This window comes from Diabrotica undecimpunctata, chromosome 8 (genome assembly GCF_040954645.1).
Source record: "Diabrotica undecimpunctata isolate CICGRU chromosome 8, icDiaUnde3, whole genome shotgun sequence".
NCBI classification, from domain to species: Eukaryota; Metazoa; Arthropoda; class Insecta; order Coleoptera; family Chrysomelidae; genus Diabrotica; species Diabrotica undecimpunctata.
In genome coordinates this window covers 98768690-98795932 of record NC_092810.1, presented here as the reverse complement: position 1 = coordinate 98795932, position 27243 = coordinate 98768690, and the positions used below count along the sequence as shown (strand labels likewise).

Sequence of the window (27243 nt, the reverse complement as noted above, 5' to 3'; positions counted from 1 at the left end):
ATTATTTTAAGGGCAACCAATTCTAGATATCTTTAGTTTTCATTGTTATTTAGATTGCAGTAAAATTCTGTAAATATGTGTATAATATAATATTATTTATTTAAAATGCTATTTGTCAATTATCTGTTACATATTTATGTAATGTTTAAGGATTATATATCATTAGTTTTAAGTTTATTGATATAATAGTAGATATATAATATAGATATATACTTTTAGATAAACCAGATATTTGCTTCTACATAGCAGACGATAAGATTTTTCTCAGTGTTATTTTGCTGATTCAAAATATCAAACAGTACTGTTGATATACCTAAAAGTATACAATTATAGGAAGTGTTTTGTGAACAGTAAAGAATGGCCGAGATATCAATTGATAAAGATGAACTACATTCTTGGATTCAGCGTTCTATCGGTACAGAAAATTTTACTTTTACCGTTGAAAATACGACTCAAAAAGGGGAGGGTTATATAGGGGAATTATTTTTTGTTAAAATTGATTTACAACAACCGATTAATGGAAAGGACGTTCTTTATCTGGTTATAAAAATGAACAAGAAGAATCCTGGATCAGAAAAAGCTATTTCTATATTGCAGGATCTTTGCAAGAGAGAAGTATTCTTTTACAGCACTATTCTTAAAGAATACCAAGATTTTCAGAAAAATAAAAAGCTTCCTATACTTTTCGACATGGTACCAAAGTGTTACAAAACGTTTTCAGAAATCGATAATGAAGTTGTTATTTTAGAAAATTTAAAGAAAGAGGGCTATATGCTACATCCAAGAGAACAGCCCATGAATATTGCACATCTGGAAATGGGCCTGAGATCTTATGCAAAGTTACATGCCATGTCTTTTGCTCTAAAAGATCAAAAGAAAGAAATCTTTGAAAATATGTCAAAGACATGTACCTCCTTAGTAAAGGAGATGTTTTTAAACTTAAAAACAATGATGGATACAAGAACACGTACGTTAGTAGAAACTTTAAAGGAAGCTGGTCGACCTGATTTGTCGATTGTGTATGAAAAGTATATAAACGATAAAAGTATTTATACCAGATTTATGGAAGTAACTGATACTATTTCCAAAGATCAAGCACTAATCCATGCTGATTGCCACAATGGGAATATGATGTTTCAATATAAGGTATGTTATGTTAAATTTTTCTTCTCACATTTTAGATTTAATACAAAATTATTATTTTTTATCTATTGTTTGTTACTAGGTTGCATACCGATTTGAATTAAAATTCTTTTTCTAAATTTGTAATCTAGCTTTACACATGTCGTTTTTCTATAATTTGTACCATCATTATATTTTCTATTATTTTAGATAATTTATTGCTGTTTTTTAAAGTTTATTTAACTTCTGTTGTTCTGTAGTTTTTGTACATATTCTGTTGAGAAAAAACAACAAATTTTAAAATGGCCTGGTTGCAGTAATTTGTTCTTCCTGTTCACCTTAACTAATACATTTTCGGCATCGTGGGTTGTAAATAGAAAGAAGACTAATGATAAAATAAAATAGTGGCTGATGTGAGTTCGTATTAACCCCGTTAGCAAAATAGAGGAAGGTACTTACAATCAAAATTAATTAATATTGTTTGCACCAGTAACCCCACTATATTTGGATCTTTGTCTTTTTTTTTCAAATGAAGTGGAAAGGTAAGGTGTCCCTAGTACTATTCGATTCAACCAGAAGGCAGGGCCACACGAGAACGGCACAGAGTCCACATGGAACCCGGGTCCCCATCAGGTTGTTTACCAACTAAAATACCCCATCTTCGACGTTGAATATCTCCAGTTCGTTAGAGAACGGCAGTCTAGAAGGCTGTTCTTGTTGAAGGTCTTGGGGCTTGTCCTACGAAGCATACCTAATATCGACATGTACCTAGGGGACGATCTGGTTCTTTTTCGAAAGGAAAGGGGGAAAGTATATCAAAAGACTGATGTTATTATAGAATGAATAAGATTAGAAGGAGGAAGAAGAACAAAGAGAAAAGTTTACACCCTTAGTGTCTCTGGTTGCCTGTCTATATGGAAACAAACGACACTCCTATACGGACGGGTGTTCCGTATAGGAGGGTCGATTATACAACGTGTAGGTACAATATTCTCTTGTTGCTACTAAGCCCACCTAGGGGCGTTATTCTCTGGATTCTTAACCATTCTCAAACGATGTTCCGTGAAACGTAGGCCTCTGTCTAAATTAATTCCTAGATATTTAGCACAGTTCGTTGATCTTAGCTGATTGCTTCCTAGTTGAAAGATCAAATCTGGCCTAGCTCTCGTTGCTTTCAGGGTGACCACTTTGGTCTTATTGTCTGCAAGCTCGAGGTCGTTATTCGTCATCCACCTATTTACTTTACTAAAGAAGTTATTTACAGTGTCTACGATTTCCCAATACATCGTCACTTGTTACTAATATACCATAATCGATGTCTAGTACCAAATTCTATAGTACATTCCATAACATTGGGCCTAAGACGGAGCCTTGCGGTACGCCGGCCGTTAATCTGATTTTTGTGTTTCTAGCTATTAAAATATCTATAACCGAAGTATAAAAATATCTCTTTAGGATGTTTATTAAATATCTCGACACTATGGCAGTTTCTAATTTGCTTATGATATGCGCCCAGTTGGCAGAGTTAAAGGCATTATTCTTCACATCACTAAAACGGCCCATCTTTTCCTTCTGGTCTTGGCAGTATTTGTGATATGTTTAACCGCATCTACAGCTGATTTTGCTTTTACAAATCCATATTGTCTAGTTGAGATGATATCTTTTTACCTCAACTAGTCTTTAAGGCGATTTTTGACAAGATTCTCGTAGAATTTTTCTACACAGCCAAGTAGACAAATCGGCCGATATGCACTGGCTTCGTCCGGATCTTTGCCTTCTTCTTCTTCTCGTGGCACTCCTAGCAGAGATTGGAAATCATCATGGCCACTGCGACTTTGTTAGCAGCGCGCCTAAAAAGTTCAATCGAACTACACCCGAACCATTCACGTAGATTACGAAGCCACGATGCCACGGATTCCACGGATCTTTGCCGGATTTAGATATAAGTGTAAGCCTCGTGAGCTTGAGCTGGTCGGGAAATTCTTGTCTTGTCAGCAGTCGATTTAGGATTTTTCTTAATGATTCTGGTTGTAATAAGGTTAATGGTTTTATCGCCTCTGGTGGCACACCGTCTAGTCCAGGGTATTTACCTACTTCGAAGGAAGCTGCGGCTCTCATAAGTTCCGCAAGACTAACATCGTCTGGACAGGTGTGTTCATTTATAACGAAGTTTGTAGTGGGATTACTAGGAAAGAGGGTGTTCACAATTTCCCTTCTTTTATCATCACACAGGTTGTACGGGGTCACTGAATTCAGCGGTTTGGTGGCTATTCTGTAAGATTCGCCCATACGTCGTTCTCCAGCGCCTCGTACAAGTTCTGCCAGTATGTGCGCTTAGCCCTCTTGATGCTCTTATTTGACGCGTTTGTATTCGTCCTTTGTCTGCTGTGACCTATTCTTCTATGTGATTCTCCTAATTCTAAGACATTATATCCGTTTTTGTTAGATTTCATCATTCCACCAGTATGGTACGGTATATGCGACATGTTTACTCTTACTGCTCAGGTTATGTACTTTAATGATTGCGTTCGTAAAGGTGAGAAAGTCGGTATTTTCATCTTGTAAGTTAATTATTTGTTCAGAAAATATTATTTTGTTGAATTCGAGTGTCTTTCTGCCGTTCTTAGTTGTGACCTGTATGCCAATTTCGAATACGATGTATTTATGTAGAGTGAAGATAATCTGGTCTAGAACATTCTAGTTTGTGATTTTCTTGGCAAAGTTATGTTTACCATTGTTTAAAAGGCAAAGGTATGTTTACCATTATTTAACAGTACCAGGTCGGTCGATGAAATCCATTTGTTCCATATTTACCCCTTGTTGGCATTTCTTGAGAACCCCCATAGAATAGATTTGGCATTTACATATCCAACGATTATAAAATGTTTTCCTGTAAGTGACACCTCGAATATATTATCTACCTTGTCTTGTATTGTTTATAGTCGGTGATATATAACAGGCAACTATTGCTACTTCATTCATATTAATTTTAATGAATCCTACTTGTTTGGTAATCTTTTTTACGTACCCACTCTTGGTTATCAGGAAGACAGCAACATCTGACCGTGTGTCAGTGATCCAACCAAACTTTCTGGCGATGCTTTTGTTTGGCTCTGGGACTATGATAAGATCTGCTTTAATTTCATGGCTTTCGCGTGTATTTGATTATGTACCACCTTGGCCCTTTGGATGTGTACATAAGTCTTTTTAACCCGTTCGAACCCATTGTAAGTCTATACCACTAGCTATTTGGTTATATGGCGAGGGGGAGGGATTTCTTAATATAATCTAAACGGTCAATGTTGGTACTATACTAAGGGGGTAGTGCCTGAGAGTTAAAGGCCGATGGTTTTTCCTTATATAGGATGGAAGGGGTCGGAGTGGGTGGACGGCTAAGAAGTTTAACCAGTAAGGACTTCATCGTCCGCTCTCTTGTCGCCGGAGGAGGGTGGGTCCGTAGGCCTTGTTTTATGGTTTAAGGGTCCTTATTCTTTGTCCGTTTCCATTGTTAAAGCCTCGTTTTTCCGTAGTTAAAGCTCCGGGGAAGGCTGGTATACCTGTAGGGGACAGGAGCCTTGATGTTCTGTGGGTGCTCTGCCTGTCTAGCTCTCTGGAGGGCCTCCCAAAAGACTGCGCACTTACCACTGTCAATAGGGTGTCCCTCTTTACATATGACACAGTGCTCCTGTTCATTACATTCCTCGAAGGTATGACCCTCCTTTCCGCACCTATGACAGTCTTTGGTGCGGTCGGGACCATCATACCTCGAGACCTCGTGCTTCTAACTGTGGCATCTCTTTACCATGTATCTGCGTTTCACCTCGCAGCGTGCGAGTACCACCTTCAGATGCCCGAGGTCTAAAATCCTCCTTGCCTCTTGTGCGATAATTATGACCGTGTCTGCTTTAGCGTTGTTTCGCATCGGGCACACCTATTTAATGGCGAAACTAGGCTCGCACCTGCCGATTTTTTGCGTTATAGCCCACTTTATTTCCTCCTTTTGTGTAGTCTCTGTCATTCCCCTTAAGTAAATAATTGCCAGATGTTAAGTTCCATTAATTTCAACGTGATTCCACTAACTTTATCTGGGAAAGCCTTTTTTAGTATCGAGGCCGCCCCTGATCCTTGTCCATGATTATTAAGGGGTTCCCGTCCCTGGTACTGCGCAAGCTGCGGATAGCCTTGCCCTTGTTAGGAGCCGGCTAACAAGGGCTGTAAACTGTACGTTGGCCTTTGTTGACGCGTATAGCTAACATGATGGAGAGCTACGGAGTTCTCGGAATTCGTTTCTTCTCTTAAACGCTCGAGAGCGTGCCAGAGTTGTTTGGGTGTGCCGGCTCGTAATTTGATGACTTTCTCAGTCTATATTTTCTTCGCCTCGTCTTACCGTTACAGAAAGTTCCAGCACCTCCAAGTCACCTTCGGGGTGGGGAGGTCGGTAGCGGTCCCGGTATAATTTTTGTATGGAGTCGGTCATTGTTGGGTCATTTGGTTCCAGAGCTACGACCTTAACGCCTTACTTGAAGTCCAGCGGGTTCTCTTTCCTAAAGATTCTCTTAGTCCAATCGTAGTGAGCGTGCCTCTAAAAGTCGGCGTAACTGTCCATTCGTTTGAGGCTCGTCACCCTGACTGAACCTGGAGGACCGTGACAAGCGTCCATTTTGGTTCCACATTCCTGCGTAGTGGGTTTGGGTACTGTTACTTTTTCTATAACTTACACTATCATAATATTTTCTTTAATTTTAGATTTGTGTTATTTTAAAGGTTTATTTAACATCTTAGTTGTTGTATATATTCTGTTCACAAAAAACAGCAAATTTTAAAATGACCTGGTTGCAGTAATTTGTTCTTCCTTTTCACCATAACGAATACATTATTCGGTATCCTGGGGTGTAAATAGAAAGAAGACTAATGATAAAATTGTGGCTGATGTGAGTTCGTAATAACTACGTTAGCAAAATAGAGAAAGGTTAAAATCAAAATGAATTAATATTGTTTCCACCAATCACCCCCCACTATGTTTGGGTATTTGTCCCACTATCTTTTTCCTTTTAACGTGAATGAACTTAGCAGAACCAAGAGTAGGTTTATCTCAAATCCTCATGTTATTACAATATACGGACATAGCTATTATACAAGAAACGAATATGTGGAACGAGGATCAGCAACACTATAGAGGAAACATAGCAGGCTACATATGACCTGTTAGAGGCTACTTACCATTGTTTTTACGGTGTAGCGACCTACGTTCAGAACAGTATAGAAAACTGCTAGTTACTTCAAATCGGAGCATGTGGAGAGATATTCTAAGTTGTCAACAAATACATTGGATACACTCCTATCCAGCAATCTAAGCAGAACACACACAAACACACACACACACACACACATGAGTTCATCCCAATCTCTAGGAACATGAGTGTACCACTGCTAGTCAGTGGGACCCCATGTCCGTAGATCAAACCGGTATCGTTCCAAAAGAGCAAATCGTTTTGGCTAGGTACCTATCTGACCTCCAGGTTTTTCCTCCACCCCTCCCCTACGTTTGACATACGCAGAAGAGGCTTATGAACTATTACGTCGGGCAATTTGGGAAAAGAAAATACCTTCCGTTTTTTATGATTTGTGGTTAGGCCACCTGTCTCTAGGAGTAGCTTAATGTAGCTTTTCTCCCTATTTACTTTACTGAATTTATTAGTGAGTTGACTTTGGGCTCTGTGTCTCGTAAAAATGTGTGTCCGATCAGGGGGTCAGCAGCGTAGCTGACGGCCCCGTGTTCGGAAGTTGTGTGCTCGGTGAAACAGTCGCCAATTTGGCAAAAACAAGTTTTGATCTCCTTGCCGACTGAGTGAACGATGGGTCTGGCCATCAAGAACGTGTTTGTCGCACACGGCCAGGTTTCGCGGGTTGCTTAGGGCAAAGTTGTCCCGAAGGGCTGTTTCCTAAAGGGCTTTTTGCCTGATGGGCATGCCTGAGGGGCCGTAGCCTGAAGGGCTTTAAGAATTGTGGATCTGTGTCAAACTGATTTATAATGACTTTACTAATTAACAATTTGATTGTTAGTAGAGGTTTTAGGTGAAATAGTAATAGAAGGAAGGAGTTAATATATATGGAATGTGCATTCCCAAGTGTATAATGCTCTCACACATTCCGTGTAAATATTTTTTTGGTTTTGTTTCTTTTTGTAGTTTTAACCGGTTAGTGAAGTGAACTGAAAATAACTAAAATAATTAAAAATAAAATAAAAATAAAGAATGGGTTAGGAGTTAGGGGTTATTTTTTTGGTGAACTAGCCTTTTTTTGTTTTTTTTTTGATTTTTTTGAATTTTTTGTGTTTTTTTTTAACCAAATCTGTTAAACTCTCGTTTGCAGCTTTTATGCAGATATCCTTACTTTACGTTGAATCAGGGTTAGCCCTGTATCCAGCCAGCTGTTGTTTGAGCCGTCTATGTACAGTCCTTAGGTTTCGTTCGTAGTTTGTGAACTCTCTTAGTAAACGGTTCGGATGGTATCTGAGATTGTTAAAGAGCACATATGCATGTTCGTCCATCATGTTCAGGACTCTCATCTGCTGCGAATCCCTATATACGTACCTTAAAGGTACATACCTAGGAATTTTAAGAGCCTTCCTAATGATGAAGTTCTGGACTGTTTGAATTTTCTTTCTATTCGTTTTACATGCATTCCCCCATGCCGCTGAGCCATATGTCAAGGATGGCGGAATGATGGCGTTGGTCATTCTGATCTTAGTTTTAAATCTTAGCTTACTTTTTCTCCCTATTAACGAAGAGAGTTGACTTTTCAGGATTTTTGCCTTGTGTGCCGCTTCATTTATGTGGTCGGTAAAGGAAAGACGTCTATCAAGCGTTACTCCGAGATATTTGGCATTGTTTGTCCATTCGACCGGAGTATTGAAGATAGTTAACTCTCTGTTTGGCAGTCCTTCACGTCTTTTGTACATGACAGCCTGTGTTTTGTCCGGGTTGACGGCAATTTTCCACGTAACACACCAAGATTGCAGACGGTTTAGGGAAGTTTGAAAGTATCTAGTGGCCAGATCAGGGTTGCCACTGCTAACAGCTATATCAGTGTCGTCGGCGTACAGACTGAGCATAGTTCGATGATCACTGGGGGTGTCTAAAGTATATATGGTGTACAAATAAGGCAATAGCACGGCTTCCTGTGGTACTCCTGCCTCCATAGTTCCGACTTCGGACGGGTGGACCCTATCCGAACTTTGAACCTTCTGTTGGCCAGGTACGAGGAGAGAATGCATGTCATCGCTTTACTGTATCCAAATTCGATTATATTATACAGCAGACCGTCGTGCCATATGCTGTCGAAAACTTTACTGACATCTAAGAAGGAGGATGCTGTATATTTCCTTTCTTTATACCCTTTTGTGATGAAATACTTGTAGTTCACAGGAGTGATTGCTCCTGAATCCGAACTAGGCTTCTGAAATCGTTCCTATTATTTCAAATTCCTCTCTTAATCTGGCCAAGATAACTCGTTCTGCAATTTTGCTTATTGATGGTAGGAAGCTGATGGGTCGGTAGTTGTGTGGAAACGTTCACTTTTTGCCCGGTTTTCCTACCACTATCACATGAGCCTCCTTTCACCTGTCAGGAAAGTGTCTTACGGCAGGTTTATGCAGTGTTTTTTAACGTTATTCAAATCTCCAATCATGTAATCAAGTATCAAATTTAATTAATTGTTAACAAGCGACAGGTTTCCGAAACGAAAATTATGGTAAAATTACGTGATCACCGATTATAGATTATTTGACATACGATTTTACATGGAAACAGTAGAATCGATTGTAATCGTTTATTATTTCTGTACGAATTGTTCTTTATCTTGCTCTAAATTAAGAAAGTAATGTTGCTGTTTCACTTTACCATCATTCCTGTTTATGTGTAATCTGCATTCTGAAAATCAACAAACAAACATAACCTAACATTCCCCATTAACATTTAAACCAACGATAAGAAAATAGAAAACATAAATAAAATGTAGATTTGTAGAAAAAATGTCTATATGTTAATGATAATTGATAATAGGGCATGAGATATTCTCAGACTCACGACAGTGGCCCAAAAATTAACAAAACAAATGTACTGGCTGATTATTCAGAAGAATAAAAGCCAAAAAGAAGAAGAAGAATGTCGTCGTTCGTGCAGTAAAGAGCTACTTACTGTCAACGAAGAAAAGAGGTGCGTGTTTGTGCCAAATAGAACAGAATCAAACCTATCCTTGTAAATTGAACAGGTATTTTGAGCATTGTACTTTGCTGTAATATTATTTTAAATTTTAGTTTGATCAAAATAATTTTTTATTCATTTTTTGTGACCAAAAATTTGACATTTCTGACTGATTCTTTATGAATAAGGTGGAGGGGGGGGTTACCCCCCCTGATCCCAATGTAAATAAAAAATTAAATTCAACTGTCACTGTCAATATGTATTCTGAAAAAGATGTTGGTCCGTTTTTTGTATTTATAGAGTCAACAAATATAAATAATATTAGAGTTGGTTCTTTTAATAATATAAAAATTGCAAGAGATATTTTTAATTTAAAATTAAATAATATTAATAAAATTAGGAGCAAAGGTTCAAACAGAATTTCTGTAGAGTTTAATAATTATCAATCTGCAAATACATTCCTAAATAACAAAAATTTATTAGATCAAGGTTATAAAATTTATATACCTTTTAATTATATATCTTGTAAAGGTATTGTACGTCAAATAGATGTTGAAATAAATGAAAATGAACTTATTGAATGTTGTTCTACTAACAGCGATATTAAAATTTTGAATGCTAAAAGGCTAAACAGGAGAGTAGTCAAAGGGGATACAACTACATACGAACCTACAGGTACAGTTTTGTTCACATTCAGTGGTGTTTTAATGCCTAAAACAATAAATTTTTACGATCTACCAAAATTGGTTAATGTGTACATTCCCCCAGTAACACAATGTTACAATTGTTTAAGATTTGGACACACCAAAACAAATTGTAAAGCAAAAGAAAAATGTATGAATTGTGGTGAACTTAAACATACCGATGATTGTACTATGAAATGTTTCTTTTGCAAAGGTCCACATGTTTCAACAGCGCGTACGTGTCCGGAATATTTACGTCAAAAAAATATTAAAGAACTCATGTCTTACGAAAATTTCTTTTTTTGAAGCTAGTGAATACATTCCCAAAAATTACATAGAAAAAGACAAATTTATTTTCAATTCAAAAGATTTTCCGTCCCTTCCGAGTAGTAGTACTAAAGTAAAACCCCTTAATAATAAAACGATTCAGCACAATACCGTTTCACCATCAGAAAGAAGAACACACAATTTCAAATCTTCGAAAAGGACATTTCAGCAAGTAGTATCAAATACAAATAATAAAAGAAGAGTAATCCAACAAACTTATGACAGAAATGCACATGATGAATGTCTTTATGTTCCAAATGGTAGACCAGAGAATTACTCCTCTTTAACTGCCTTATCTCAATCTAAATCTCCAATACCCTCCCAATCGGAACCAAAATCTTCTAATTCATATAACGTAAATCCAAATTCAGCCTGGAATGCCAGTGCATCGCATAGTAATTATAATTTCGATACAATACCTTCACAAGATTTCCTAAAATCATGTATGAACTTTATTAATATTTCACCAGATAATTTAAATATGGTTAAAAAACTTGTTCTTTCCCATTCTAACCTTAAGTCCTATATGGACTTAGACAATTATTCAGATAGTGATTAATAGGTTAAAACTTAGAATGATCCTAAAAACAAAAATAAAAATCATTCAATGGAACATCAGAAGTATCAATTCAAATAGGGATACTCTGACTGATTTAGTCTCTAAAGAGGACCCAGATATAGTAGTTATTAATGAAACTTGGCTTAAAGAAGATTTCAATTTTACTCTAAAATTTTATCACATTATTAGACAAGATAGGGATGATGGCTATGGTGGGGTAGCTACCTGTATTAAAAATTCTATTTCATTTCAGACTATTAAAAAATATAATTCGGACAAAGTCCAATATATTATAACAAAAATTGATGACATATTCCTAATAAATATCTATTCAAGTTCAAATAATGAAATATCAGTGCCTTTTTTAAATTCCATGTTAGAAAACCTAGATATAAAAAAATTAATCATTATGGGCGATATGAATTCTCATCATCCAATTTGGGATAAATGTTTAATTAATAAAGGTGGTAAAAAAATAGTTGACTTTATATTTGATAACGAGTTGACCATCCTAAATGATGGTTCAGCAACCTTGTTTCAGCTTCCCAACAATAATATCAGTGCTGTTGATTTAACAATCGTGAGTAGTAATCTGGCTTTATGTACCAAATGGGGAATTATTAAAGACTGCGGCAATAGTAACCATTTTCCCACATACATAAAAATCAACGACATTGAACTATCAGATACAACTTTTGTTAAAAATTATAAAATAAGAAATTCTTCAAGAGCTGATTGGGATCTTTTTTATGATGAAATATTAAACAACCTAGTAAATTTCTCAATAAATAAAATAAATTACAAACAATTCATGTCAGTTATCAATAAAGCAGCAGATGTTTCGATTCCTTATAAAAATTGTAGGATACAGGGTAAACCATTCAATCCTTGGTGGGATGATGAATGTACATTATGGGTAAAGAAACGTAAGGAAGCTTTGCACATATTTGACTCGTCACCATCACTAGAAAATTATTTGTATGTTAAACATATAGTTGCACAAACCAAGCGTAACCTTAGATTAAAAAAGAAAAATAAATTTAAACAATTTTGTGAAACATTAAATAGAGGATCCAATATAACATACGTATGGAATAAAGTAAAAAAATTTTCAAACCATAATAATTGCAAAAATTTTTATAATCCTTCAGATAACATTAAAAGAGAAATATTATATAATATGTCATCAATTTCTATTGATGCTGAATTCCGTTTACTTCACGCTAACCAAGAATTTGAACTTATTTCAATTTCAGAAATTGACACTGCATTGTTCAATAAAAGAAATTCTGCCCCGGGAATTGATGATATTTCTTACTCAATGATAAAACATCTCCCTCTAAAAGCCAAAAAAATCCTTCTAAATATATACAATGAATGTCTTAAAGGAGAACCCTTACCTAGCGATTGGAAAAAATTTAATATTCTTAACATCTTAAAACCCTTAAAGGACCCACTTCTTCCAACTAGTTTTAGACCAATTGTTTTATCCTCTTGCATACTAAAAACTTTAGAAATCATTTTAAAAAATAGATTAGATTGGTTTTTAGAACATAATCTCGTTTTTAAAAATACTCAAGCAGGTTTCAGAAGAGGTAGAGGAACTGCCAACAACTTAGCGCTCCTTCATACCTTCATTTTAGAAGCCTTTGAATCTTACCATTCAGTCCTTGCCGTCTTCATTAATATTAAATCAGCATATGATAATGTGAATATATATAAACTTTACAATAAATTACAAAATTTAAATGTCCCTTGTCCTATAATTAATATTATTTTTAAAATTTTGCAAAACAGGCTTTTATATACTAGATCCAATAACGGTGACTTTTTGGGCCCGACTGTAGTAACTAAAGGTTTACCCTAGGGTTCACCTTTAAGCACAATTTTATTTAATATATACATATTGGATCTATTTTCCATTCTTCGTGAAGATATAAATATTAATGGGTATGCTGACGATTTGGTTTTATATGTTAAAGGATCAGTTATCCAACAAATGGTTAATAAAGTCAATATGGCATTGTACAATGTACAAGAATGGTTGTTAGAACATGATCTATCTCTTTCTATAGACAAATGTGAAGCTGTATGGTTTTCGAAGGGAAAACGCAAAAATTTTACCCCAGAAATCAAACTTAGTAACACAATTATACCATTAAAAGATCAAGTTAAATTTTTAGGCATAATTTTTCAAAATCATCTCAAGTGTCACAAACATGTTGATAATATATTAGTTAAAACAAAGAAAAATATTAATATTTTACGTGCAATTTGCAGAGTGTGGTGGGGGCAGACCCTAGGACTCTTTTAATAGTCTTTAATGCTTTAATAAGATCTCACTTAGACTATGGTTCATTCTTATTCAGACCTATATCTCAGAAATGTATTAATAAACTTAACACAATATTTTTTGAAGGGCTAAGAATTTCTTTAGGTTGTATGAAATCTACCCCTCACTTGGCCTTGCTAGCAGAATCGGCGCAATTTGATTTAAAACATAGAAGTTTAATATTAGCTACTAAATTTTTAAGTAAGATCGTTAATATCAAAAACCATCCTTTGATTTTGTCTCTTGTTAACTTACGGAATAAACTTATAATCAAACCTAATTTTTATAATGAAGATAACTGTCCTTACTTAGTTTTAACACTAGAATACTTTTTTCCATATTTTAACAAAATATATAAAGGTAATAATTTTCCATGTTATGAGATGGATTTTGATACATTAGTCAGTCCAGTAAAAACACTAAATTGCGAAATAACAAAGAATGAATATATGATTAGAGAAAAATTTGCAATATTTACTGAAAAATATATCAATGATTTCACGTTCATTTATACGGATGCCTCAAAAAATTGTAACAAAGTAGGTTTTGGCATTTATATTCCTAGTATCAATTACAAATTTTCATCCAGACTACCTGATGAACTGTGCATATGCAAAGCAGAAAACATGGCTATATACCAAGCAGTTAATTTATCCATTAATAGACAGATCAATAAAGCTATTATATTTTCTGATTCTCTTAGTGCAATTTCTAAAATTATTAATAGCAATATTTCTGCTTCGGTAGATTATTGGTGCCTTAAAGCAAAAAATCTTATTACATCTGCAAATAGAAACGGATTTGAAATACTTATCTCATGGATACCGGGTCATTGCGATATACCGGGCAACCTACAAGCTGACACACTGGCCAAAATAGGGAGAGATCTTAATGTTCCTTTAAATATGAAATTAGATTCTCAAGACGTGTTACCCATAATTAAGAATAAAATTAAAAACAAATTTAAAAACACTTGGAAAACTTTAATTAGCAAAAAATCGTATCAGTATTACAGAGTACAAAATATTTTTCCTAATAAGACATGGTTTCAAAACTTTTCATATAAAGATAGGAGACACATTACAACTATTATAAGAATGCGGACCGGTCATTGTTTAACAAGTCAACATCTTTTCAAACTGAATTTGGTGGACAACCCTTACTGTGAGTGTGGCCTAATAGAGAACCTAAATCATATATTTTTTGAATGCCCGATAAGGATCATTCCGAGTTTTGACCTATACACAAAATTCATTTATATGAATTATAATTCACCAATTACTATATATTCTATATTAAATAAACTTACTGAAGAATCAGTCAGCATTTTGATAAAATTCCTTTCAATTAATAAATTAAATTTGTAATCGACAATGCTCAATACTTTTTGTAGTGTTTACTAACATAACCTATTAATTAACTATTAATGAATTTTTTTTCCTACAAAATTATTTGGCACAGGCACAAGTAAGTGGCCTCGAGTTGGTTTAGAGCCAGACTTTATCGGGGTCACCAACAAATTGAGCTGGCGTATCACCATGACGTGAAAGCCATAGAAACAAAAGAAGAAGAAGAACATAACCTAACTAACTAATAATTTTGTGTCGTTCGTTAATGTTTACCAATTTGTCATTTATCATCTTTAATTCTTAAAATGTACCTTTGTAACAATATTTTTGGGTTCTTTCTAAACAACAGCGTTTTATAAAAAACCTTAGGTTTATGTATCTTACAACATAACCAAATATTTTATTTTATTTACTTACAACCATTGGTACATAATCAAAGATTATAAGATTAATCGTCCAAAAATCTCAGATTACCTGACAAGCTAGTATGACAGAAGTTTGACATATATAAAACGATAATTGACGTTTCGGAAACCCAAAATACTTCTGACAAGCTGGTAATCATCGATTATTTGCTTGTTAGATTAGTTAATGTGTGTTATGCGATTGAAGTTTGATCGATGTTTCTGCAACTCAAAATGCATTTAATCGACTGTTAACAGTCGATATTTTGATAATGATCAATCAGCCTTTCGGAAACCGGCTGTTAATCTTATAAGATGATATATCAGGTTTGTTAAGGGAATGCCAGCTTTCACTGGCAGATTTTTTAAGGCTCTGCTTGATATATTGTCTGGGCCTGGAGCCTTCTTAGCATTGGTCATTTTGATGAGCAGCTGGATTTCCTCGGGCTGAGGTCTGAGTGCTATGGCGCCTTTGCTTCTCTTTAGGAATCTGCTCCTTCTTTCCACTTATTCTTCAAAGTCTGGATCTTCGTTTGGGTGGTGGTTGTTTCTGCATCCTCTTTCCTGTATATCTTTCATGACCTCAGCTTTGTCTTGCTCAGAATAAACTAAACCGTTAGCCCCATGTAATATGGGCATTGGCATTGGCTTTTTATTTTTTCGCAAGACTTTAGAGAGCTTCCAGAATCCAGATTTGTTAGGGTCCAGCTGACGACATAAATATAGTCGTCTTAGCTGTTATTTCTGTGAATTTCCAGCTGTTTTTTGATCTCCCTATTCAGTTCATTAGCAATTCTTTTGCCCTCTATTTTTCTGGTCCTATTTGCCCTTCTACATTGTCTGTTTTTCTCCTGTATTAGAGTTTTTAGTTCATTGCTGATTTCTCTGAATCTGCCTCTGATTGTTGTTGTGGTTTCTTCTTTTGTACTGGTTTCCAGTGTATTTTGAATAGTTTTTTCGAATTTCAACGCATACTCTTCCAGTTCCTGTTTGTTGTTGATGTTAGAAACTATTCCCATTGTTTTACTAAAAATTCGCTTGCAGTTTGTTTCTACGGTGCCTAGAGTTAGAACGATTAGGTTGTGGGTGGAGTCTCCTTCATTGAGTGACCGTATTTCGTATTGTTGTCTCATGTTGTGAAGAATTCCTATGTCTAAATAGGTAGGAAGTCTGTCTCCTCCTTGGAAACATGTGGGCTCCATAGGTCCGGTGACGACTGTATTATTTTTGTTTTTAAGATATCTACATAACAATCTTTCATTTCTGTTAGTTGTTCGATCAAACCAGTTAGGCGATCTCGCATTTAGGTCACCAATTATGACGGTAGTCTTATCTGAGTCAAGAATGACGTCCAGGTCCTCGTGCAGGATCGGCACATTCGGCCTTACAATCTAAGCAGAGCCGCCGTGTGAGATAGAAATACTGAAAAATTAACAATGACAGATGACAACGGAGCAAAACTGCACAAATGGAAGGAGAGAAATAATCTGTCTAATATTTCATACCAAAGAATTCCTTTAAATCAGCAAATGAAATGAAATTCCAAAACCAATGCTGCTTTGTGCATTGTCACTGAGGACGCCTACAATCTACAATACCTTTAAAATTAACGGAGAAGGTATAAAAAATTTAAAAGTAAAAAAAAAAGTTTTAACCTCGAAAAACGAAAGAATAAATTTAATTAAAAGACTGTAATAAATCCAAGGAACATGTAATGCTTATTTAAGTTCTTATAAACGCTTATATTTGTCTTTATAAGCATGTTAAGTTCTTGATGGTTGTTTCTGAAATGTGTTTTAATGGACTAACATGATTTAATTTCGTCTGGTTTTTGAGGCCGATTAATATCGGCCCATTTCAGTATATCCCAAAGGTGCTGTAAATTGAACAATGTACGTGGTGGTATAATCTTGAACAAGAGCTTATTTTCTATTATTTTAATAAATTTATGTCATATTTTATTATGATAAAAAGATGTATGATGACGTTTAAATTTTTTTAGTAAATCAAAAAAATATATTTGGTTTATTTATTTCAACTGATTTTTAAGTTATTTTTCTGGAAAGAAAGACAGCACCCATATAAAAGGATCGGTTTGATCTGATTTTATTTATCATAATTTGTGTTGTAACTTTTATTGTGGTGCTCAGCACGTTTGCAGCTGTATAATTGGGAGTACTTACTTATCGGCCTTCTTAAAAAAGTATACCAATGTTTGTCCGCCTTGTTTATTTGGAACTGTCTAATAATATAAAATATTCTAGAGTAATATGTCTGACTCTTGCACTAAACCTTCCCATTCTTAGTTGAATTTTGTTTTGTCAGAACCAAAATAAATAATCCGAAGGATAACTAGGGGAGAGTGTTGTACCTTGGGTCAATTTTTAGTTTTTATTTTTTTCTAAATCCTAAAATTATATATTTGCAAAGTTTATCCAATGTATTAGTTACTTTGTCTATTTGGCTACATGCTTTCTTTTTATTGACACATTTTAAGCTTAGTAGTTAGTTAAAAAATATATTTTAGCAGGCCCTTGCATGTTGACCCAAGGTACAAACTGGTAATGTACCTTGGACCAGCATATATTGTACCTTGGACCAGCATTATATTGTACCTTGGGTCAGTTATAAAAAAAAATAGAACTAATTTTGAAATGTTTTATTGAATATCTCAAAATAATCAGAACATTATGATTAACTAATGATTAATTTAGTAAATAAAAACTTATTTGACATTATATCCGCTAAATTTAACATTAAATTTCAGGTGCGCATCGTGACGTGCAGTTCCGCTTATTTTGTGCGGTTGTGGAAGTTTACGTACAATATCATTGCGTAAAAAATCATAAGTCTCGGTTGAGTCGTTTATAAACTTATTGGAATCTAGAATTCTACGTAAATATCTAAATTCATTATTAATTCCACTGTTCAGTATCTCGGCAACATAATAAACAAAAGATTTCTTCCCTGCCACTTTCACTAAAATAAAGTCTCCTTTTTTAATCTCGTTATTTTCAGATAAGTCATATATTTTTTGGTCATTTAATAATTCTTCTTCTCTAGTTACCAAGTCCTCAAATGTATCTCCATCACTTGAACTTGATTCACTATCATACTTAGCAGCTCTCTTTGGCACATTTTGTATATCTTCTGTCGCTATTTGCTTTGTAACTGCCTGCACTTTCTCAAATGATACCGTCTTTCCCTTTTTAAGCGTAGCTATTTCATCTTTCTCTGGAGTATCGGTAAGTATTCGTGACTTTCCTCTTGCTCTTCCTAACTTCTTTTTGCGAACAGGTGCCTTTGGATAGGGTCGCAACATTTCAGGTGTAATAGAACTTCCTGAAGTTCCTGCTTGACGAATATTTGAGGTAGAAGGAGTAGATACTTCCATTTCATTAACTGTAGTTTTAGTTTTTTCCCCGTCCTGTTCAACATTGACTTGCTCGCGACTGTCAGTAAGCTGGTTTAAAGGACGATCAGTTACATACAAAGACAGAAACTCATTATCTTCAAAAATGTTTTCATTGACGGCATAGAGACCGCTCACCTCAAATCCCTTCTGGATATTAGATGTAGTAAATGCTTTTGGAAATGCCTTACCTGCAAGTTCGGCTATATCGTAAATCGTAATAGGTTGTCCAGGGTGCATAATCATCCACTCACTACAGGCGGTATTATAGTAAGTTTTCATCGGTCCAAAAACTGTTCGATCGAGCGGTTGCATTTTGTGGCTGGTGTGGGGATGAAACGTTATCGGTAGAATTCCATTCTTCTTACAGAAATTAATGACACTTACATTCACGTGGCTATCGTGATTATCCAAAAGTAATATAACTGGATTTTTAACTGTTGGTTTCACATGATTTTTAAAGTGTTGTAGGTATTCCAAAAACAATATTTCGTTTGACCAGCCGGACGAATTTGCACCTCCTCTAGTTCCAACTGGACAACCTTTTAGCATGTGAGGCTTAAAATTAACCCTCGGAAATATCATCATTGGCGGAATATGATTTCCGATTGCATTTATTGAGGCTATCAAGGTTACATTTTGACCTCGCTCTCCACTTGTCATTTAACCTAATTGTTTTATTCCCTTAGGTCCTACAATTTTTGGTGGTACATGGACAGTCGTTAACCCTGTCTCGTCACAATTCCAAATTTTTTCTGGGGAAAAAAATCTACACGAGACAAAGCTTCTTTGTAGTTCTTAAAAAAGGAAGATATATTTGTTTTATTGAAGGATGTTGATCTGGCCAAACTTGTAGGTTCTGGTTTACGAAGTGATAAATCTTCATGTCTTCTAAGAAACTGCCTCAGCCATTCCTTGCCAGCTATCTTTTTTTGGTCCCAAGAAGGCGGATAAGACTTGTTATTTGCAGTTGCATACTGGTATGCTAAAGTACGAACTTCCATTTTCGTCAAACCATAGTGGAGGCGTGCAGCAGTGAGAAGATATATTTTTAACTCAGCTTCCTCTTTTTTATTAAAAACTTGTTTTACATTATTGGCAGCAACATAAGAAAATTGTGAAGCCCCCGACTGCCTTAAGGATTTTACGTGCCTGATCAGCGTGGTTTTTGATATGTTATAGCACTTTGCTGATTCCCTAATTGATAATTCACCACTTATGCATTTATTTGCGGCTGCAGTTAAATCCTGGGCATTTAAATGTGGTCTTTTGATACCCACTTACTTCTCGGCATTTTAAAATGACTATCTGAAACAATAATAAAAGGTTTTTTTGGTAACAGACACACCAATTAATTTAAATAAAAGTCAAAATAATGTTAATTCGCAATAAGATTGTACCTTGGTCCGGACCTACCGGTGACCCAAGGTACACAACGTAACAATTTCAGCTGTTTTTTGTTTTCTAATATTAGGTTATGCGTTTAGACAAAAAATACATTCATGATTATCAAGCGTAAATATATATTGTCCATTACAGGTAATAATAAAATATATATTTACATTTGAAGCGGATTTTAACAGATAACAAATAGGTAAATAATTTACTTACGATCAAACAAAACACAAAACGCTCTGCAAGTCACCACGCTGCAATTTTTTGATAAGTGTATTTATATGCCATCTACCGCTGATATTATTAAACCACTAATTCAACCAAATCGAAGAGAAATCTGCAGTGGGTAAGAAAGAAAGTCAACTGACCCGAGGTACAACCCGGTCCGAGGTACAACACTCTCCCCTAATATTGAAATTATCTTCGACTAAATGATATCGTTGTGTCGCTTATTAATTAATTTTTTTTAGGGTGACGATAAAACAATTCCACTTCGCATGGCTTTGATAGATTTCCAAGCTGTTTGTCTTCATTCACCAGTAATCGATATTTCCTATTTTCTATACATAAATATATCACCAACTGAAGTTCCAAAACTCAAAGATTATGTAGAATATTACTATACTGAGTTTTGCTCATACCTAAAACAATTAGGTAGTGATGCTGACAAAGTATTTCCGCGAAGTATTTTCGAAGAACATTTAAAAATATATCTGCCATATGGTGTGTTTTTGACACTACCCTGCTTAGAAATGTTATATCTTGAGAATGATGATGCACCAGCTATTTTTGATGAAGAAACCAACGAGTTCTTAGGGGGTTTGGCTAAAGACCTGAAAATAAAATCCCGGGACAAATATTTGCAACGTCTGGTAGCTTTGGTGGATAATTTTTTTAATGGTCCATTTGCGTAAACACAAAATTATCCTGGATTTTTGGTAATATTATTGATCAACCATTAAACTACAAATATTTGTAATAATAGTTTTGAATAAAGTAATAATTTATTTTTCAATAGTATTTTTTATACGTTATGGGCTGTGGGTATTGAGTGGATTCTTCTCTAAAATCCCGGCAGGGGATAGATCTACTTTAGGAATAACACATTTGCCACGCGAGTTCATGGAGTTCTCCAGCTTCCCATCCCCGGGGAAACCATGTCTAATCCCAAAGCATTCTCATCTCCACCTTCTTCTCCCTTCACTTCCAAACCAAGTCGCCTACACGCACCTCCAAGTGTAGCGTTTTAATGGTTTAAAAGCCCAAAAGTAATTTTGCATGAAAGACAAAACTACTAAACGGCCCTCAGTCTCCGACGGCTCGAACACCCACAACCAAGGTAATGGTTGGAACAGGTTTGGAGCAGAGGGTGCTACGAATCCCTGGAAAAAATCAAGCTACTACAAAGGGCAACGAATAAATATTATGTTATACAATGTTAGAACTCTTATATTAGACCACAAGATGATGGAACTGGAGAAAGAGCTGAAAAGAATAAAGTGGGAGATTATTGGCCTCAGCAAAATAAGACGAAGAGGAGAAGCCCAAATTACTCTTAAATGACGACACGTATTTTATTAAAAGAGGAGAAGAAGTCACTTAAAATAGTGAAGTAGGATTCATTATACATAGAAAGCACAGACAAAATATATTTGAAATTATCAGCATAAGCCCGAGGATTACATATCTTATTTTTAAACTAAATATAACCTTAAAATAATCCAGACATATGCTCCAACGACTTCACACTGGGATGAAGAAATTTGAGAATTTCATAAGAACCTAGAAACAGCGTTATATGCCATACATATTACACGATAATTATGAGCGACTTAATTGTGAAAATGGAGTTTAAACAAGATAATGCAGAAGTAGGAATGGATAAGTATGGATTTGGCGAAAAAATGATCGACGGAAAAGATTGTTGAACTTCTTACACCAGGAAAATTTATCCATGATGAACTCTTTTTTTGATAAAAAGCCTTAGCATAAATGGACGTCGATTTGCTCAGACAGCAGTATCAAAAATAAAGTAGATTATATTATAACAAACAAAAACGAAATAATCAAAGACATTGATTTGCTCAACAAATTTTTAATAGGAAGCGCCCACAGATTATTCCGACCTAAGATACTATTAAATGTCAAATTGGAAAGAACAAAGATGATCCTAAAAACAAGAAAAAAATAGCTTCCATTAGAAAACAACGACCTGTAAAAAGATACACTAACCAGACATATACAAGACTTGCAAGATTAAATAGAATATGTAGATCAAGCAAATGATGGCATAACGAAGGCTCTAAAAGAAACGGAAAGGAAGTGAAGACCGACCGTTCTGACCCACAAAGAGAAACTAAGTCAAAATACCGAAGAGCTAATAAAAATTTTATTTAAAAAAATCCTCAATAAAAAGTTTACTCCAGTCGTTAGAGACAAAAATGCCACAACCTCTAAAAATTATAGGAACAAGCTAAATTTTGTAAAAAATATTAATTTTGGGACCCCAAAAAAGATGCAAAAAGTTTACTACTTTTACCCTCGGGTTTTCCCCTAAAACACCACTTGTAAGGGGGTAAAAACGGAGAAAAAATTATTTAGGAAGAATCTGTACGTCATAGAAAAAAATATTTTTAATAAAAACTGTGGATTAGATAATTTTAAACAAAAATGTTTATTGGCACTTTTTATGTAGAATTAACTGTTCTCTCACAAACAACGCTTGAAGTGACCATCGATTTTGAATGTTAGTTACGCGCGCGTCATTAATGTTCAATAAAATTTGGTTCAGCTCGACGTTAAATAAATTTTTTATAATTCTCATGAGATCAATAGGTACCATATATGCCTTTCATTAACTAGCCACTATAAAGTTTTGATTACTAGAGCTTAATCTTTAAAAACTATAGCATGCCATTTTAGTTTTGAGTTTTGGCAACAAATGTGAGGCATTTGAAAACGCTGGATTTAAAATTTTACATAACAAATCATCTAAAACGTTTAAAATTTTTTTTTCAGTTACACTAGTACGTTTTTTTAAAGGAAAAAACTTTTTCTATGAACTACAATTAAAACTGTCTTCTTTGAGGCATTTCTTGTGATTTCCGATAGTTTGTAATGTAAAACATTAAATTCTGTGTTCTTTATTCATATTTCAAATGCCCAATATTTGTTGCTACAACTCAAAATTGAAATTTCATGTCATACTTTTTAAAGACTAATCTCTAAAAATTGAAATTTTACTACGGCTGGCCAACGAAAGTAATAAATTTTTTTTAATCTCATGAGAATCGTAAAAATGGCAAAAATCGCGCTACGTTTATTTATTTAAACACCTTTATAAAAAGGTGTTTAAATAATTTATTTAAACACCTTTATAAAAAATGACTTTAGTCTTAGCAAAATAAAAAGACTGCATACAACAGCCGCACTTTTTACCTTAACCCTTCATTAGTCGGGCATAGGTCCAGTGGATCTAGACCCCAGTTTTTGCTTGTAATTTAAAATAAAATTAATATATATATTATCATTGAGCCTAAATGACATCTAACGATGATCAGTCTTCTTTTACCTGCCGAAGTAACATTCCAATAACCGCCGAGATTTTCCGGAAATTTGCGAACAAATTCGACCGTACACAGAATAGGTCCGCCGGACCTAGCCCGCTCAACCACAATCACGTCAGTGCTATTTGGTACGTCTGCTGTGGCGTATGAGAGTTATATACTAGTGTTTATTGTCTTTTACTGACGCTGAATAGTGTATTTTGTGAATAATCGACCTTACTTATTTGGTGACAATTACGTAAAGAAGTATTTTATCATAATTTGGCGACACTTTTGAGAAAATGAGTAATCGTATTTACAAACTTGATAATCCGGCAGACGTAGAAGAGCTTAATCGTCTTGTTTTCGAAGAAGGGGAATGTGACACAAATACTTTACCCCAAGAAGATTTCGACGAATCAGATGAATCGTCAACAGAGGATTATCTGGAGACAAGGTCGATGAATTCTGATACCGATCATGAAATCGACGACGTAGATACAGAAGACATGGTGGGCGCCGAAAGCGAAAACTTTGATAATGGTAAGTCAGGTTATGTCATAATTTTTTTGCTATTATATAAACAGTGTTTCATGTGCCACTTCATTTTTTTGAAATTCCTGTCGAATTTGTATAATACATATAAATTGTGACAATCGTGCAGTATATTTTTTATCTAAATACAATTTCTCATCTCAAAATATTAAAAAAAAATTGTTAACAATAAATTATGCTATTATTGCAGGTCGAGATGGAACAAAAGAGGCCCTGGGCAATAACTCAAACTCCTCCGCATAATATTTTAGTAAAATTGTCAAGTGTTGTAAGCCAAATCGCAAAAGGCGCCAGAAGTGAATTGGATTGTTGGCGATTATTTTTTGATAACCGAATATTGTCTATACTGGTGGAGAAAACAAATATTTATATAAATGGTTTGAAAGAAAAGTTTGCGCTTATAAGCGACTGTAGAGAAACAGATAGGATAGAAATGGAGGCATTTCTAGGCCTTCTGTATTTGTTAGGGCTTTTTAAAGGTGGTCACCAAAACCTTTCAGATTATTTTTCAGCTGATGACTTTAGTATAAATATTTTTAGAATGACAATGTCTGAAAAAAGATTTAGATTTCTTATAAGATGTGTCCGTTTCGATGAAAAAACCACACGGCCTCAAAGACAAGCAACAGATAAATTAGCTTCAGTGAGAGATATTTTTAACTATTTTTTGAAAAATTGTAAGACATATTATAGCCTTGGACAAAACACACCAATTGATGAAATGCTGCCAGGATTCCGAGGACGTTGCGGATTTAGACAGTACATACCATCCAAACCGAGCAAGTACGGAATCAAGATATTCTCTTTATGTGATGCAAAACTTTTTTATTCTTATATGTAGTATGGAAATTTATTGCGGGCAACAACCGGAAGGACCTTACAGGCAGAGTAATTCTGCAGATGCAATTGTATGCAGGTTGGCAGAACCAATTTTCGGCACAGGAAGGAATATTACTGCCGATAATTAGTTTACGAGTTTGAATCTTGTAAAAGAACTGGAAAAACAAAAATTGTCCTTCGTAGGAACCGTGAGGAATTCCGGCAGAATTATATATATATAGCTTATTTGGTTATACTAAACACGAGACACTTGTATCATATGTACCAAAAAAAACAAGACAGTTGTATTGTTGTCTAGTTATCACACGTCAAGTTCAGTTGTATCGTCTAATACCGATAAGAAACCGGAGATAATACAATTTTACAATAAAACAAAATCAGGCGTGGACGTTGTGGATAAATTATGTGGAACTTATTATACAGCACGAGCTACGAGAAGATGGCCTATGGTAATATTTTACCGCTTGTTAAATGTAGCCGGAATTAACTCCATGATTATTTCTTTTGGAAATGGGGCAGAGTATATTACGAGGCGGATCTTTTTGAAAAATTTGGCAAAAAGTTTACTAACTCCACATTTACAGAGGAGATCAACAATACAAAGTTTACCAACTAAACTGAAAACTCTTTTAGAACCTTATAAACCTGAACAAGAAGAGACACATGAAAGGGATCGAGCAGCAAATAGTTCAAACCGAAGTAAAAGAAAACACTGTGCAGCTTGTTACAAAGAAACGAAGAAACAATGCAAGACTCAATATTCTTGTGAACGGTGTAGCAAATTTTTGTGTTTGAGTATCCATACTAAAAAAATGTGCGAGGAATGTTTTAATAAATATTAATGAGATACATATTAAATCTGTAAATAAAACATATCTATGTTCTTTTTTTCACTTATTAAATATATTTTTATTAATTCGCGCGCCTAATGAAGGGTTAAAAAGCATTTTGATTTGTGGCGATAAAACACTGGGATCAAAAGATATCGAATTTTTACCGTCGAGCTAATACAAATTTTATTGAACATTCAACATATTCAAAATCGACGGTCGCCTCAAGCGTTGTTTCTGAGAGAACGATTCAATATACACAAAAAGTACTACCAACCATTTTTGTTTAAAATTATATCAGCTACATTTTTTTTTCTACGACGTACAGATTTTTGGTAAATCGATTTTTTTGCGTTTTTACTCACTACGAGGGGGTTGTAGGGAGAAACCCATGGGTAAAACTTTTTTTGCATCTTTTTTGGGGTTCCAAGATTATTATTCATGGCAAAATTCAGCTTGTTCGTATGATTTTTAGGGATCAACTCCCTAACAACTGGACTAAATAATAAAAATCCTATCGGACTATATCACAGAACATTTTCGGAATTATTCCATTATCACTATAACTTTGAGTTACATTTATTAATATTATAAATTATGATATTTTCAGAGTTGCTATCAACAAGTCCTCACAGACACTTCGTCTAAGGACTAGCAACCCCAGTTGAGTCTTAGGTTGCCATGTAATCAATTCCTTTTGTAACTTAAACATCAAAGTTTATACTTTAAAAAAATGTAACTTAAAGTTAATCTAACAACATTTAAAGCGTAAACTAAATTTTTGTTTAGTGTAGCAGAGCACTGGCTTGAAGTCAACGAGTCCTTTTTTGTAGAAAAATATAGCACCATTGCTAGGTTTGATCGTCCAAGTTCAGCTCATGGTGGTACCCTAATTCTTTTTACAAATAATGATTTCCCTCCTATCACAAAATATGACTTTTTGTCGAATGAATCCTTTTTAAGGTTTTCATTTGTTTATAACAAGAATCTTAATCTATACATTATTTACATTTATATATCATCTGATTCTTCAACGGAACCTTTTTTCAGAAACTTTTAAACTGGTCAATATATTCGAATCGTATATACAACGAATGCACGTTAATTCTCCTACAAGAATTACTAAAACAACACTTACCTACCATAATTGATTATATTGTCTCAGATTTTTTACCCTTTACTATAAATGCAATACTATCTGATCATGAAACAGTATATACGAAGTTTAGCACCCTTAACAATCTTCGAAAACCCAACGTTTAGGTAGGATTTTTTTCAGCTCAGAACTGTCGTAAATTCCAAAATTTGTGCTTGACTTCTGGATGACACTTTTCCTCTGTGGACAAAGACTATAATTTTAGTGTTTTTTTTTTTAGATAGACTTATCTTTATTTTCAATAAGGCATTTCTTTTAATTATTAATAAGTCAAAACATCACAAACCCTGGACTACCAAAGGCATCAGCATATCAGCCAAGAATATGCGTTCAATACCAAGAAATTAATATCAATAAATTTACTACCAACGTCTTTGTCACTAAATATATCCCCAAGTGCAGAGGAATCTATCTAAAACTTGTCAAAACAGCTAAAAAATTGTACAGAATTGTCTGGGAAGCTCTAAAAATGATTCAAGAGAAAATTGGTCAATAATAAACGATGTTCGAAATAATACTAACACAGCTCA

General features: G+C 34.6%; 2 protein-coding genes across 2 annotated transcripts; both read left to right on the top strand.

Annotated features, from left to right (window-relative positions):
* Positions 1–213: 213 nt before the first annotated feature.
* Positions 214–20802, top strand: LOC140448493 (uncharacterized). Its single transcript, XM_072541576.1, has 2 exons — positions 214–1146; positions 20258–20802. Exons 1-2 carry the CDS (start codon positions 358–360, stop codon positions 20699–20701), a joined length of 1233 nt encoding a protein of 410 aa, XP_072397677.1. The 5' UTR covers positions 214–357; the 3' UTR covers positions 20702–20802.
* Positions 20803–23556: 2754 nt separating this feature from the next.
* LOC140448491 (uncharacterized) lies at positions 23557–24666 on the top strand. Its single transcript, XM_072541575.1, has 2 exons — positions 23557–23875; positions 24078–24666. Exons 1-2 carry the CDS (start codon positions 23635–23637, stop codon positions 24128–24130), a joined length of 294 nt encoding a protein of 97 aa, XP_072397676.1. The 5' UTR covers positions 23557–23634; the 3' UTR covers positions 24131–24666.
* The last annotated feature ends 2577 nt before the right edge of the window (positions 24667–27243 follow it).